General features: G+C 41.3%; 1 protein-coding gene across 3 annotated transcripts in view; it reads left to right on the top strand.

Moving 5' to 3' along the window:
* Positions 1-15,048, top strand: part of LOC136875118 (oocyte zinc finger protein XlCOF6) — a 91,622-nt gene that overhangs the window by 40,032 nt on the left and 36,542 nt on the right. The window contains exon 1 of one of the 3 annotated variants that reach the window (XM_067148858.2): positions 3,738-3,841. The exons of the other annotated variants lie outside the window; for them this stretch is intronic. Within the exon in view, the coding sequence (XP_067004959.2) occupies positions 3,812-3,841 (30 nt within the window). The 5' untranslated portion in view covers positions 3,738-3,811. Of the gene's footprint in view, positions 1-3,737; positions 3,842-15,048 lie in introns of those variants that run through there. 3 annotated transcript variants of the gene reach the window in all.

The raw sequence follows: 15,048 nt of genomic DNA on the forward strand, positions 1-15,048 counted from the left end.
CTCAAGTAATATGTTGTCTTCTCATCAGTGAATCGAGGTACGGCCTGCACTTCCAGATACTTAGTAGACCAGCCTGGATACAGACTGTTCAAAAAAGGACAGCGTTTAACAGAGATGTCAGAGATGATTGAAGAAGTAGAATTATTTTGCTACTTCTGATCACTGCGTAGACCCTGGCCTTGAATTCATATTTTGAGAAATTGAAACCTGCCAGAGGAAGGGTTTGGTTGTTGGAATCTACCATCCACTTTGAGTACCTTTTCTTACTAAATTAGGAAACCTGCTCCATGATCACACAAGCATATATAAACACATGATTATGATGAGTGATTTCACTTGCATTCTGCTTCCACTTACCAGGGAGAATCAACTACTTTGTGACATGCTTCAGTCAGTAATTATACATATGTCACCCTTGAAATTTACCCACTTCACCCAAAATTCTCAGTATTTCTTGGAATTTGTGATCACAAACTGTCACCATATTGTTTTGCACTTTGGTAGCTCCCAGTACCAGGTATACCACAGCAGGACTTAATTTATATAACATATTATCTACGTTATCTTCAGAAACCAAAATTTGCATCCTTTAAGAATCTAAGGAACATCAATATTAAAGCAATTAAATTTGACACCATAGGTGTTCCGTGCCAAAGTATTTATGAATTGAATTCAATAAATGACGAAGTTGAGTTGCTAAATTTCCTCATACTAGGAATTTATCAGAAGCAAGCTCCATTGCGAGTTTTTTGACTAAAACATCTACGTGCTGTGATTGGTTAAGAACAGAATTCAAGCGTTTTTTGGTTCAACATAATTTTGCTTTCAGGTACTTAAAAAATACAGAACCAATGAATCCTTTGAAGCATATCAAATTACTCCATCAATCAGTATACATCATGCACATTATCTACTGAACACTGATAACTCATCAAAATTACGGCCATAACTTCATATTCTCAGGACATGTTCTTTAGTATGTTATGAAAAAAACCATTAGCGTTTCAGTCACCTAGGTTCAGCATGTGTCCTGTTGCTGGTAGGCACTAGGGCCTCCATGGTCACTGATAACTTGTTCCATACGTGATGGCGTGAATGGCATCCTTGGGGTATAGCCATCCATGCTGCATTCACCTGGTTCCACAGTTCATTTTTGGTGGTTGCTATTGGGTTACAGCCCCGCACCCGACATTTCATCATGTCCCACACATTTTTGATTGGCAACAAGTCCGCTGATCTGACATCCTGTGACAACAAGAAGGCACGTGTTCATGCAGCAACATGTCGCACATTGTCCTGCTGAAGTATGTCATGAAGGAAGGGTATGGCTACTGGTCGCAGTGCTCTGGACATGCACCAAAGGTGATTTGTGGTTGTACCCGATAGCCTCCCCACACCTTACGGCCTTGAGTTGGTGCTGTATGTCTTGTGCAAATGCAGTCAATGTGATGCGGCGAACCAAAATACTGCCATCATTTTCAAAGAAACAGAACCTGGATTCGTCCGAGAAGACTATCTGCATCATTCCTGTCCCCAATGATGACGTTCCATACACCATTGTAGTCTAGCATGATTACGCACATTAGTCAAAGGTAGGCGGAGAACAACGAGCCGGTAACCCAGAAAATAATACCCGGCATTGGACTGTCACTCCTGATAGTGTACAATGTGTTACACTGTTCCATTGCTGTGCCAGAGCCGAGGATGATGCAGGTCTGTCCTGCAAGGCCATTCATATGAGCTGTCAATCTTCTCGGGGGTGGTCTGTGTGGCGTGTCCAGACCCATCTTGTGTTCTACAGCCTTCTGTAAACCATTCTGTACACACAAGCGGCAATTTCCCGGATGGATGCATCACGTACTCTCATGCCAATATTGCGCGCTCTTTCTCTCGCATACACCTGCATGTCTGGTCAAGTCACACCGATCCATTACAACGAGAGACACACACACATTTTACCAGGTGTGCCGAGATATTGATGTGGACCTCATTTTTAGAACATACTAATGCACATGTTGTTTGAAAATGAGCTTCCTGTCTCTAGTCTTTCAAAGTGTTCTGGTTTTTATGAACATCAGTGTAGTAACAGTAAAATCAATACTGGACAGTCTGTATAACTCGCTCTTTCACATAGACGCTGAGACTGGCGTCTCCGAAAACCGTAAAAGTAGTTAGTGGGACGTAAAGCAATTAGCGTTATTATTATTATTATTATTATTATTATTATTATTATTATTATTAGACGCTGAGACTAAAAGCGCTCTAATTTTTACACAAGAGTACACCAAAGTCTAACTGTGAAGAATTTGTAATGAATACAGTTTCCATCAATGAAGTAAAAATCTGTGTTGCACTTAAGTAATAAAAAATATTAATAGCGAGGAAGGCATCAGTTTTAAAACACTTTATTTAACATGGACAAAATTCTTCCCATAATAATCCACATCTAAAATTTGTTGTTGATAATTCACACTTTTCCATCTCAATTGAAGCATGTAAATGCCCATCCCATTCCTGAAGTCAGTTTCATGCTCTCAGATTATCAACGTATGAATATCATATCAGCTCCTTCCGAAGGTCTTGAGTGGACCATTTATGCTCAAGTGTCAGAATTTTTACTTATATATAGTCTATTAGACACTAGCCCTTATTAAGAAGTGCTATGGATGGGAGGAAAATAACTATAATATCTCTAGTTGATATCAGTGATGCATCTTACTGCGTAGATCACGATATCCTTATTGTTGTTCTCAGAAACCTTGTGAGGTACAGTAGTTCAGTTGCTACCTCAGGTATAGGTATCGAGTGATTTGAGGCAGTAGCTAGTTTTCCTACAGTGAAGTAGCCTGTGATGTTTCTGTGCTGGGCATCATGGACAGAGCACGTCAAGAGTATATCGGTCGCTCCCTCCATCCATTGCAATGAGCCAGAAAATTCCTAACTCTAGTACTAAATCAGCACTCTAATAATAACAACAACCCTATTTTACTACTGTGTTGTTGTGCATATGTGACCTAAAATCACAGCTAGTTGGTTACAACTTGGACAGGCTATAAAAAGGTTAAAATTGAAACTATACTGTTTAACTGTAGTAGTTGAACTGCATCCACGTGGTCATAATAAGCAGGTACAATTTTGTATTTGGATGTTGTGAAACATTTTTAAACAACAACATATCTATTTGATAGACTTTGAAAACTTGCTAGAAAATTTGTTAACCAGAGATTTACCAGGCAAGTTGGCCGTGTGGTTTGGGCCAGGCAGTTGCAAGCTTGTATCGGTGAGATAGAGGGTGCAAACTCCACTGTCGGCAGCCCTGAAGGTGGTTTTCTGTGGTTTTCCATTTTCATTCTATGAAAATGCTGGGGCTTTACCTTAATAAAGTCCATTGCCGCTTTCTTCCCACTCCTCACCATAAAACCTATGTGTGTCAGTGCAACATGAAGCAAATTGTAAAAAGATCCACAAGAGATGAAATAAAAAATCTTCCCAGTTACTTTTCTGTTTCGTTTTTTTGCTAGGGGCTTTATGTCGCACCGACACAGATAGGTCTTATCGCGAGGAACTTTTCTGTTGGGAATACCGTTCAGTTGACTAGCTGCCATATCTGTCCTAAGACATAAATAATTTTGCATGATTTCAACTTAACACAATAATGCCTAGCTCTTACTGTATTTTCAACAGTTGTGCAGGAGGATTGGTACCACTTCTTATCGCTCTGTAAGGTAACTGCGCTTACGACAATGTAGTGCTCATTGACGTGTTTGTTACAATAATAGCATATAGACAGTTCAAAAATTGCTACCACTGTATGTGCAGCAAAAATGGACATCCGCTTCGAGTATGTGTATTTTTATAAGCTTATAATTATTACATGGATTATTTTTTGCTATTATACTTATTTGTATAGTGTAATATGCATTCTATGACCATTACAAATGATTTTACTAAAAACATGTGAAGTTATGGCTTCCGAATTTCAAGTTTACCATATGGTAACGCTAGGCGTTTATATTCTGTAAGACGTATATTTTTCTTTATTGTTTTAGGAGTGGGTTTTCACTTGCTGAAGCACTGGGCATCATTTACAATTATGATATTGACGGTGATGTGTTTATTGAACCACCAGTACCAAATATAGACACAGATGATGATTCTGGAAATGAGGATGAAGGTGGATTAGTTGACCACCTCACATCTGGTCAATTACTGGCTAATGCTGAAATAAAGTTATCCAACAAAGAAAGAATATGTGTGGACGAAAACGATTACAGCTCATCGGTACAACTACCCACACCAGAGGCAGCTTCACCTGAAATTATATCTATCCCAATATCTGAAAATGTTACCAAATGGGTCGCTGAGAGGGAAACATCTGACACGCAATGGGAGAAAGGAACTGATAAACCTACTGCATTCCCCATTCCAGATTATTCAAGATATGAATACTTGTCAGTAATTGAAATGTTTGAATTGTTTATAGACGAAGAATTCATAGAACATTTAGTGGAGGAAACCAGACGCTAGGCATTATTTTTGAATTATCAGGACCTAAAGATAACAGCAGAAGAAATACGCTGCTTCATTGCCATTCCATATGTCAGTGGTTACAATAACATGCCTTCTAAAAGGCACTTCTGGGATTTGAATGATGACTTGAAGAACCTGGCAGTTTCTTGGTTAATAAGAAGAGACGGATTTCTTCAAATCTGTATGTATCTGCACTTTGCAGACAACTCTAGAATCGACCCTAATGATAACGCATGGAAAATAAGGCCTATAATGGAACAGTTAAAGAAGAGATGTATTGAAAATTTCATACCTGAGGAACACCTATCATTTGATGTATGTATGGTGAAATATTTTGGTCGCCATGGGTGCAAACAATTCATTTGTGGTAAGCCCATTAGATTTGGGTGCAAGCTCTGGAGCCTGAACACCAAGGCTGGATATTTACTGAATTTTGAGCTGTACGAGGGTAAAGGACCAAAATCTAATGCTGTCTATGACAAGTTATTTGGTAGGGCTGCAAGTTCCCTACTTGTTCTGTTTGAGGAAGTTCCAGGTGAGAAAAGGGAACCAAGCTACACCTTCTTCATGGACAATTTATTTTCTAGTGTTCGACTTTTCTCATTTCTCAAGTATTGTGGCTATTCTGCCATTGGTACTATTTGAGAAAATCAAATTTCTAAAGTATGTCCTCTGGGAAACAAGCAAATATTTTCCAAAAAGATCATGGGACTTATGAGACAGCATTAGAGAAGAATGATGGACTGCTTTATGCTCGGTGGATAGATAACTCCGTGGTCACAATGATCTCTTCTTCATCACAAGAAGTCGGTCAAGTGAAGAGATACTCACGGCAGCAGAAGCAAAATGAAATGATTCCAAGGCTGGTCGCCAAATAAAACACCTTTATGGGAGGTACTGACCAGATGGATCACAATGTTGCACTGGGATACGAGGCAAAAAAATAGTACTGGCCTTTCTCATGTGGCTGTTCAAAACAACTGGATTTTACACAATAAAAGGAGAAGACAAAAAATTGCTCAGCTTGATTTCAAAAGAGAAATAGCTACAATCTACCAGAATGTACCAAAAGGAGCTGGAAGACCAGAAGCTTCACGGACCCCTCTTAGCAGCCGCATATCAGATTCTGTAAGACTTGATAAAACTGACCACCCTGTCCAGCACACAGAAGGAAAGAAGAGGAAAAGGCGCACTAATGAAAACTGTAAACCCAGTGTGAGGACAATGTGCTTGAAGTGTGGAGTGGGATTGTGCCTTGACTGTTTTGTTCCTTTTCATACTGGCTAGACCGTGTGGTTTTACAAACACAGAAAGAAATGATGTGTGTAATATATCAAATGTAAAGTTCTAATTGTTATTGCGTTTTAGTGATATTACGTTTTATAATAATTGTACCGGGCGGTACACCTCCACACCGCTAATTTAAAATGTGCGCCAGTTGAAACTCCTCAGCCGGAGGAAGTCTGAACTTTATTGTCGGTATTAATTTTCATGTTTCTCAGAAGATGTCACTACCTGGAAATTTTTGAGTTTTGAACTGTGTCATTTTTGATGTGTTTTTGTTTTGCTTGAAGTAAGAAGTGTGAACTTTCTCTTCTAGAGGACACTACTGAAGATCAACAATAGTGCACCCTAGTGCGAAGTGAAAGAACTGTTTTTCGGAGAAAATGTAATTTCAAAAGTTTGTTCATTGCTAAATTTCTTTCTGTTATTGTTTAAGTTGGCTGTATACCCCTCCCTTTCCCCTTGCTTGGTATTTAGCCAATCCCGAATTTCTTTTATTAATTTCTGAACCAATAGGATGTATCTTCCCCCAACTTGAATATGTTGCTGTATCCTACCCAATAAAGTTCTTGTGGGAGGGTGTTTTCATTCCCCTAACGCCTCGAACCTTCCGCGAGAGGATATAAACTGCTGATTTTAGGATCTCCGGGCCACTTCTGTTCCATCTTTCAGTGTGTAAAGTACATAGCAGGGGGCGGGAAGCGCCTCTTTCTTCTCCAGCAGTTCAACACCAGGTAATGGCCTCTTAATAACTTCTTTTCTTGCTAGGTCGGCAGTTTGACTCTCGGGGCGGGTTCGAAGCGTTTCCTCCATATAACCTTTTCCTAAAATGTAACTACTCTTTTCATCTATTATCTTTTAAAGCTACATATTGGGATAGAGAGTGCTAACCCTCTCGAGTTCCCACTCATATTGTTTTGAGGTGAACTTAGTTTTCACAACCTATTCTTCCTTGACGTAATGTAAATCGTTTCTTTTAAGTCACCTCTTTAGTATGGGATTAGCCCTTGTATTAACGGCCTAGTGCCAAGTAGGTCTTAAACAAAGTGTATTAGGAGTGCAAGTTCGCCTCCTCTCAAATTGTTAGTTTAGAGGTCATGTAAACAACCTTTTTTTTTCTTTCTTTTTTTTTTTTCATTTAAAAGACCTCAGTAGGTTGGGTATTTTACCCCTGTGTATATGTCCTTAGAGGACAGCTTGAAGGTGGAGTTTGGTGTGGCCTGTGATTGGCTTAAACTTTGAGAGCAGATTGCTCTTTTGGAATCTGACATTTGTATGCCTCGAGGAGGCTTTTCTGTGTAAAGAGGAGCTAGTGCTCCTGAACATGAATGGGGTTTTCTGCCCCTCTGGTAAAACTTATTTTGAAGTAAGGTTGGGCTGATTGCCCAAGCATTGTAAAGTCAGGGCCCGAAGCCCAAATCCTGTAAATATTGTAACTTCCCTTTGACTTGCTACTTTGTACCTGCCATGCTTGTTATTTCTTTATTTTTGAAAAGAAAATATAACCTTGTTAAATTTTAAATTAATTTTACTTTCGTAGTTTGAGACCCGTTCACGCCCGCACCTTCTTTCACCTCTACCTACCACTAAAACACGGTAACAAGTGGTAGCAGAGCGTGGTTGAATGGGTCTCAATTTAGCCCCTTTTGACGGCTAAACATTGTTTTGTTCCGAACTCTAACAATTTTCTCAGTTGCTGGAATTTTTTTTTTTTTAGTTTTTCAAAATTGTCCTGTCATCATGCCCGGCCCTCGCGATGTTCTCCATCTTAACTATTTGCGCAAAGAGGAGTTGATCTATGAGTTAACTATCAGAAATGTGCAATCTGGAGGCACGGTTGCAGTGGACACTAACAAGCTTAGAGAGTCCCTTGATTTGCCCATTTCCATCCCCACTTTGGGAGAGAAAGAAGTTGACGACTCTCTTTCCACGATCGTCGAGAATATTACTGGGCTAGCTTCTGTAGTTAGTTTTTTTTATGAAAATGATCCTTCTCCTAATCAAATTAAGCGTGTGCAAGCCAGGCTATATCACTTTTCAAATAGAGTTAACGATCTGTTGTCTCTAAAGCTGGATGACGTTCAGAAGAAGGAAGCTAGTACGCTGCTTGAAAATATTTCTGAATTATCTAGCAAGGTCACTCAATTGTTAACTGGGGAGGTTCCTCCCAAAACTGATCAACCCGTCACGGTGAATGTAGGTAGCGAGGAAGAGCCTCATAAGGGAGAAGTCAATAGGAAAACCATTGCTGCTCAAACAACCTCTGCCCCATTGGACGAGTCTGAACGCCGTAACTCATTAAATAATGTACGTTCTGAATTAACTACCTTGCCATTGAAACCTTTACCTACTATGTCACCCGGGTTTAGTAGCTTGCCTCATCCATTGGCAATGTTGCTCAGAGGTATCTCTAACTTTTCCGTTAATACCACCAGTGACGTAATTTCATTTTTAAGATTTCTAGTTGAATTTCAGGATCATGCCCTTGTTTTTTCTCTTTCTCCATGTCAAATTTTGCAAATTATCTATCCGTATGCTATTGGTATTCTCTGTGATAAAATCGTAAGAGCCATTGCCGAACAATCATCTGTTGAGGATTTCCATGCCCACTTGCTAGCTAACTTCATCCCTGCTAGGGCCAGGTCCTCCCTTATTCAGAAGTACTATTATCGGGTACAGCGCTTGGATGAAAACTTGGCAGACTTCATCCAAGATATTAAGTTTTATACTAGGGTGTTTGCTCTTCATTTCCCTGAGGATCAGATTGTACAAGCTATTGTGGAAGGGATTTCACCATCCTATAGGTCATATTTGTGTTTCGCGGCGTGCCCTCAAACTTTCTCTGAACTTGAAGCGTTGGCCGTCTCAGCGGAAGGAGTGAGATACGCCGATTCCTTGCGTGTCGCGAAAGAACCCCCGCCTTCTTTTAGTAATACTCAGCCTCCATCTCGCCGATCAGTTACACCTCGTAAATGTTATGCTTGCGGGTCGCCCGACCATCTTCGCAATAAGTGTCCACTGATCAAGTCTAGTAGGGCAAATAATGGAGCTGGTTCAGCACAAGGCTGTTTTAAATGTGGGGCTTTCTCACATATCGCCAAGAATTGCCCAAACTCAAATAGCACCCCCTCCTGCTCAACTTCTGGTGCAAATTCCACCAATGCCAATAATAAAATGTGACTAGCGGCTTCGGCTGAGTCGACTAATTCTGCTTCCCAAGGCTCAGCCCCTGGTAAACAGGTCGAAAATTCAGGGAATGTTCTATCTTCAAATTCATCTTTTGAATGCCCCAAAGAATGTCTTAGGATCGCGGCGGATACCCCCGCACCTGTTCCTTTTCTTAAGGTTGAGTTAAATAACGAGCCTATAACAGCTCTCTTAGATTCAGGCAGTGTTTGTTCGATTATTTCGGCTGAATGGTATTCTAAATTGAAATCGGTTTGTAAACTTCCTGACTATGTCTCTTCTCCTGTTCAATACGTTTCGGCTAATTCATCTCCATTAGAAATTCTAGGTTCCTTACTGGTCAAGATTCGTATTTTTAAGTTTACATGGAAAATTAAATTGTTTGTGGCCAAGCAATTGTCTTGCCCCATTATATTGGGAGCTGACTTTATTTCTCATACTGGTCTTGTGCTCGATCTCCAGTCTAGGTCGTGCACATTCAAATTTGCTTCTAGTTGTAAAATACCACTATTAAAGTGTAATTCTGTGTCATGTTCTTCTATTTCGCCTACCCAGGATGAGATGTTGTTAGACCTTAGACATCTACCTGAGGAGCAGGCTGATAGTATTCGTAAATTATGTCAGTCATTTCCAGAGGTGTTCTCTGATACTCTTGGTGTTACTGACCTTATTGAATACAAAATTGAGGTCACGGATTCGATTCCTGTCCGTTTTCCACCATATAGGCTATCTCCACCTAAAATGAAGGCTCTGAAAGAAATCATCGATCAGATGTTGAAGGACGGTATTATTAGGCCCTCTAAGTCGGCGTATTCGTCACCTATTTTTCTAGTCCCGAAACCCCAAGGGGGCTTCAGGCCTGTCATTGATTATAGGGCTCTCAATCGGAAGGTGGTGTTGCAATCTGTGCCCCTTCCTGACCTTCATTCTTGTTTTTCATGGTTTCGTAAGGCCAAGTTCTTTACTATCTTGGACTTGAATCAGGCCTATAATCAAATTCCCCTTGCCGAAGAGTCTAAACATCTTACAGCGTTTGCCACGGACTGGAACTTATACGAATACAACCGCGTGCCTTTCGGGCTCCCCACGGGAGCAGCTGTACTCACTAGGCTACTAGATAGGGTCTTCTCCGACATCAAATTTGAGTACTTATATCACTACTTGGATGATGTCGTCGTATTTTCAGAGACTTTTGAAGAACATCTAGATCATCTGCGAGAAGTTCTCAATCGCCTTCGTAAGGCTGGGTTAACTGTTAAGTTGTCCAAGGTTGCCTTTGCTAAGCCCTCTATGTCATTCCTAGGGCATATTGTGTCACCTGATGGTGTAGCAGTCGATCATTCCAGAACACAGGCCATCCGTGATTTTAAACCTCCCAAGGACATTAAAGGTATCGCCAGGTTCATTGGTATGGTGAATTTCTTCAGGAAGTTCATTCCTAACTTTGCTAATAGAGCGGCGCCCTTGAACCTTCTTCGTAGGAAAGGCATCAAATTCGAGTGGGGACCTTCTCAACAAGCCGCTTTTGAAGATCTTAAATTAGCTCTCTGTAATGCCCCTGTTCTTGCTATGCCTGATTTCTCGAAGAAATTCATCGTCCAAACTGACGCGTCGTCGTCAGCAGTAGCTGCAGTCCTTCTTCAAGAGACTGAACTAGGGAGGCGACCCATCGCCTATGCATCTAGGACCTTGTCGGCTCAAGAAGCCAAGTATTCCATCTATGAACTCGAAGGTTTGGCAGTTTTATTTGCCTTAGAAAAGTTCCGTCTCTATCTGGAACACGTCAAATTCGACCTGGAGACAGATAATCAAGCCTTAAGCTGGGTCTTAGGTAGGCCGCGTCGTACTGGTCGTATAGCCCGTTGGGCCATCCGGATTTCTGCCTTCCAATTCGATGTCAGGCATATCAGAGGTATCGAAAATGTGGTTGCTGATGGACTCAGTCGTATGTTTTCTAACGACGTTGAGACCCATGAACCGGTCGACAGTTCATCATCTCCCAAGTCCATACTATCTGGTGTTAATGCCATCTTAACAGATGCTCCCATGCTTTTTAGGGATATTGAGAAATACCAACGTGAAGATCCGACGCTGGCTCCGATAATGGAAACCCTTTCTTCTGGGGAACATGTTGTCCCTTATGTTCTGAGGAATGGTGTTCTATGTTGCCCTTCGAGGCATGATAAGATGATGAAGGTTGTCGTTCCAGCTGTTCTTGTGCCTATGATCTTCAAATACTATCATGAGACCCCATTGGGGGGGCATCTTGGAATCTTTAAAACTCGTGAAAAGATTCGTGAAAGGTTCATCTGGAAGGGTATGGACGGTGAAATCCGTGAACTAGTGAAGGCTTGTAAATCCTGTTTGCTTAGTAAACCAACCATGTCCACCAAGGTAGGCCTTTTGTCTTCCCATCAAGTGTCGCGCCCCATGGAACGCCTGTATATTGATTATGTAGGACCCTTCCCCCAGTCAAAGGGTAATGCCAACAAGTTCATCTTTGTATGCATAGACGGTTTTACAAGATTTTCCTGGTTATTTCCGACTAAGCTGGCTACCGCTCAGTCCACTATTTTTTGCCTAAATTCTATTTTTGCTTCTTTTGGTTCGTGCCAATATATTGTGTCTGATAATGCTAAGGCGTTTACATCAAATCTTTTTCGTAAATTCTGTTTTGACTTGTCCATCTCTCATGTAACTACTTCTGCTTATTACCCTCAACCATCTCTGGCTGAACGGGTTAACCGTAATCTGAGGTCCGCGCTTATTGCCTATCATCATGAAGATCATTCCAGGTGGGACACGTCCCTGCATTGGTTAGCTTTTGCTTTGAATTAGGCGGTTCATGAATCACATAAGTTTACTCCAGCCTCTTTGATGTTCAAGTTTGTTCCCAACTCGCCGCTCTCTAACCTCTGGTCTCTGAGTGACATTCTACCCGAGACAATAGATCCGGACAACATCAAATATCTTTGGAAGAAGGCTAAAGCCAATCTTAAAGTCTCTCATGAAAAGGTTAGGGAAAAGTATGATCATGGACGGAGACCCACCCCTTTGAAGGTAGGTGACCAAGTTATGGTCAAGAACTTTGTTCCCGCGGGCAAGCTTGCCCCCAGATTTCATGGGCCTTGTATCATTCTCAATTTTCTTACGCCGGTTACGTTGTTAGTAAGCAATCCAGCCACCGAGAGGATATTTATTGTTCACCTGTCCCAGGTGAAACCGGTGTAATTTCTGGGTTAACTTGCTTCATATAATCGTGAAAGGAATATGAAGGTTATATTTTTTTTTGAGTTTTCAATTTGTAGGCATTCTGCCCCTTCCATAATATTTTGTTTTATATGTAAGCATTTGTGTGAAACCTGCCCCGAACCGTTAAACTGCCATCCTGTCCTTGCCACGGCCATTACCACGCTCCCGTCTCCTGCTCCACTACACACAGTGGCTGGCTTAGATGAAATGCCATGAATATCTGCACGCCGCTGGCCCCTCAATCTCTCTACAAGCCTGTGCCCTCAAAAAAAAACATGATGGTTCAACACAATTCTGCCGCCTAGCTTTTATGTTTCAGTGCCCCCGCAGCCGCGCGGCGCTGTGCCGCGTCTGGGTTTGAGGATGGGCCCCCTCGACCCCAGCGAGGACGACAAGTGCACGGCGAGCTGGAGCTCTCCTCCCGGCCAAGGCTGATGTGCGGCGCGCGACCTGCTACTTGCCCGCAGCCTGTATATGTTCACCGCGGGCGCGGCGTGTTTCTACACCTCTGCTCCCCTCATAGTGCGGGCGAGCAGTATCTCAGGGTACTTGAGGGGTCCGAGCGGCCTCCTTCGGACGCAAGCAGTGGCGGCTGGTCTGGCCGTTAAAAGCATCAACGTTGAAGTACATATCCAGCTATATGGACATTCCAGTTCAACTTTAATACCTTTTCTTGGGAATTCAACTGCAATATTTGGTGGACTTTAAAAAATTTTCGTCACTTTCAAGTATTACAAGTTTTTCTTCTGATTTCAATTTCTACAAACATAAAGACTTTACTTCTCCTGTTGCAACCAAATTTTGGAACTGAATCAAACCAAATTAAGAAAATCTTATAAATGCTTCTGCCATCAATCTTCATATCCACATCATAACTTGGACCTTGTTTCAAACTGATTTCATGGGTCACCCCTGGAGGAACTTTTGGGGGGGAGGTCTGTACCGGGCGGTACACCTCCACACCGCTAATTTAAAATGTGCGCCAGTTGAAACTCCTCTGCCGGAGGAAGTCTGAACTTTATTGTCGGTATTAATTTTCATGTTTCTCAGAAGATGTCACTACCTGGAAATTTTTGAGTTTTTGAACTGTGTCATTTTTGATGTGTTTTTGTTTTGCTTGAAGTAAGAAGTGTGAACTTTCTCTTCTAGAGGACACTACTGAAGATCAACAATAGTGCACCCTAGTGCGAAGTGAAAGAACTGTTTTTCGGAGAAAATGTAATTTCAAAAGTTTGTTCATTGCTAAATTTCTTTCTGTTATTGTTTAAGTTGGCTGTATACCCCTCCCTTTCCCCTTGCTTGGTATTTAGCCAATCCCGAATTTCTTTTATTAATTTCTGAACCAATAGGATGTATCTTCCCCCAACTTGAATATGTTGCTGTATCCTACCCAATAAAGTTCTTGTGGGAGGGTGTTTTCATTCCCCTAACGCCTCGAACCTTCCGCGAGAGGATATAAACTGCTGATTTTAGGATCTCCGGGCCACTTCTGTTCCATCTTTCAGTGTGTAAAGTACATAGCAGGGGGCGGGAAGCGCCTCTTTCTTCTCCAGCAGTTCAACACCAGGTAATGGCCTCTTAATAACTTCTTTTCTTGCTAGGTCGGCAGTTTGACTCTCGGGGCGGGTTCGAAGCGTTTCCTCCATGTAACCTTTTCCTAAAATGTAACTACTCTTTTCATCTATTATCTTTTAAAGCTACATATTGGGATAGAGAGTGCTAACCCTCTCGAGTTCCCACTCATATTGTTTTGAGGTGAACTTAGTTTTCACAACCTATTCTTCCTTGACGTAATGTAAATCGTTTCTTTTAAGTCACCTCTTTAGTATGGGATTAGCCCTTGTATTAACGGCCTAGTGCCAAGTAGGTCTTAAACAAAGTGTATTAGGAGTGCAAGTTCGCCTCCTCTCAAATTGTTAGTTTAGAGGTCATGTAATCAACCTTTTTTTTTTCTTTCTTTTTTTTTCAATTAAAAGACCTCAGTAGGTTGGGTATTTTACCCCTGTGTATATGTCCTTAGAGGACAGCTTGAAGGTGGAGTTTGGTGTGGCCTGTGATTGGCTTAAACTTTGAGAGCAGATTGCTCTTTTGGAATCTGACTTTTGTATGCCTCGAGGAGGCTTTTCTGTGTATAGAGGAGCTAGTGCTCCTGAACATGAATGGGGTTTTGTGCCCCTCTGGTAAAACTTATTTTGAAGTAAGGTTGGGCTGATTGCCCAAGCATTGTAAAGTCAGGGCCCGAAGCCCAAATCCTGTAAATATTGTAACTTCCCTTTGACTTGCTACTTTGTACCTGCCATGCTTGTTATTTCTTTATTTTTGAAAAGAAAATATAATTTTGTTAAATTTTAAATTAATTTTACTTTCGTAGTTTGAGACCCGTTCACGCCCGCACCTTCTTTCACCTCTACCTACCACTATAACACGGTAACAATAATAATGTGGAATAGTAGCCTGCTGATGATTCAGAGCGCAAATTTTTAATGAAAGTGATACGCAGTATAAGTAGGTAGTAGAAGCGCTTAGCGTTGCCATATGGTAACGGCATATATTTTCAAAACTGAGTGATGAATAACATTTTAAATTTTTTTCAGTGTATTTGTGTTACTTAGAGTCATAATAATGTAAAAAAACAAAAGTTTAGAAAAAATAATTCAGGCGTTAATGGGTTAATTCATGTGGATTCACACCACTCTGCAAAAAACCTGGCAATCCTCATTGACTTCCCACAGGTATCGGAATATCTTGGAGTCTGATCCATGGCACCAGAAAAAGGAATTGCGTAGATGACCTACA

This window comes from Anabrus simplex, chromosome 5 (genome assembly GCF_040414725.1).
Source record: "Anabrus simplex isolate iqAnaSimp1 chromosome 5, ASM4041472v1, whole genome shotgun sequence".
Lineage (NCBI taxonomy): Eukaryota > Metazoa > Arthropoda > Insecta > Orthoptera > Tettigoniidae > Anabrus > Anabrus simplex.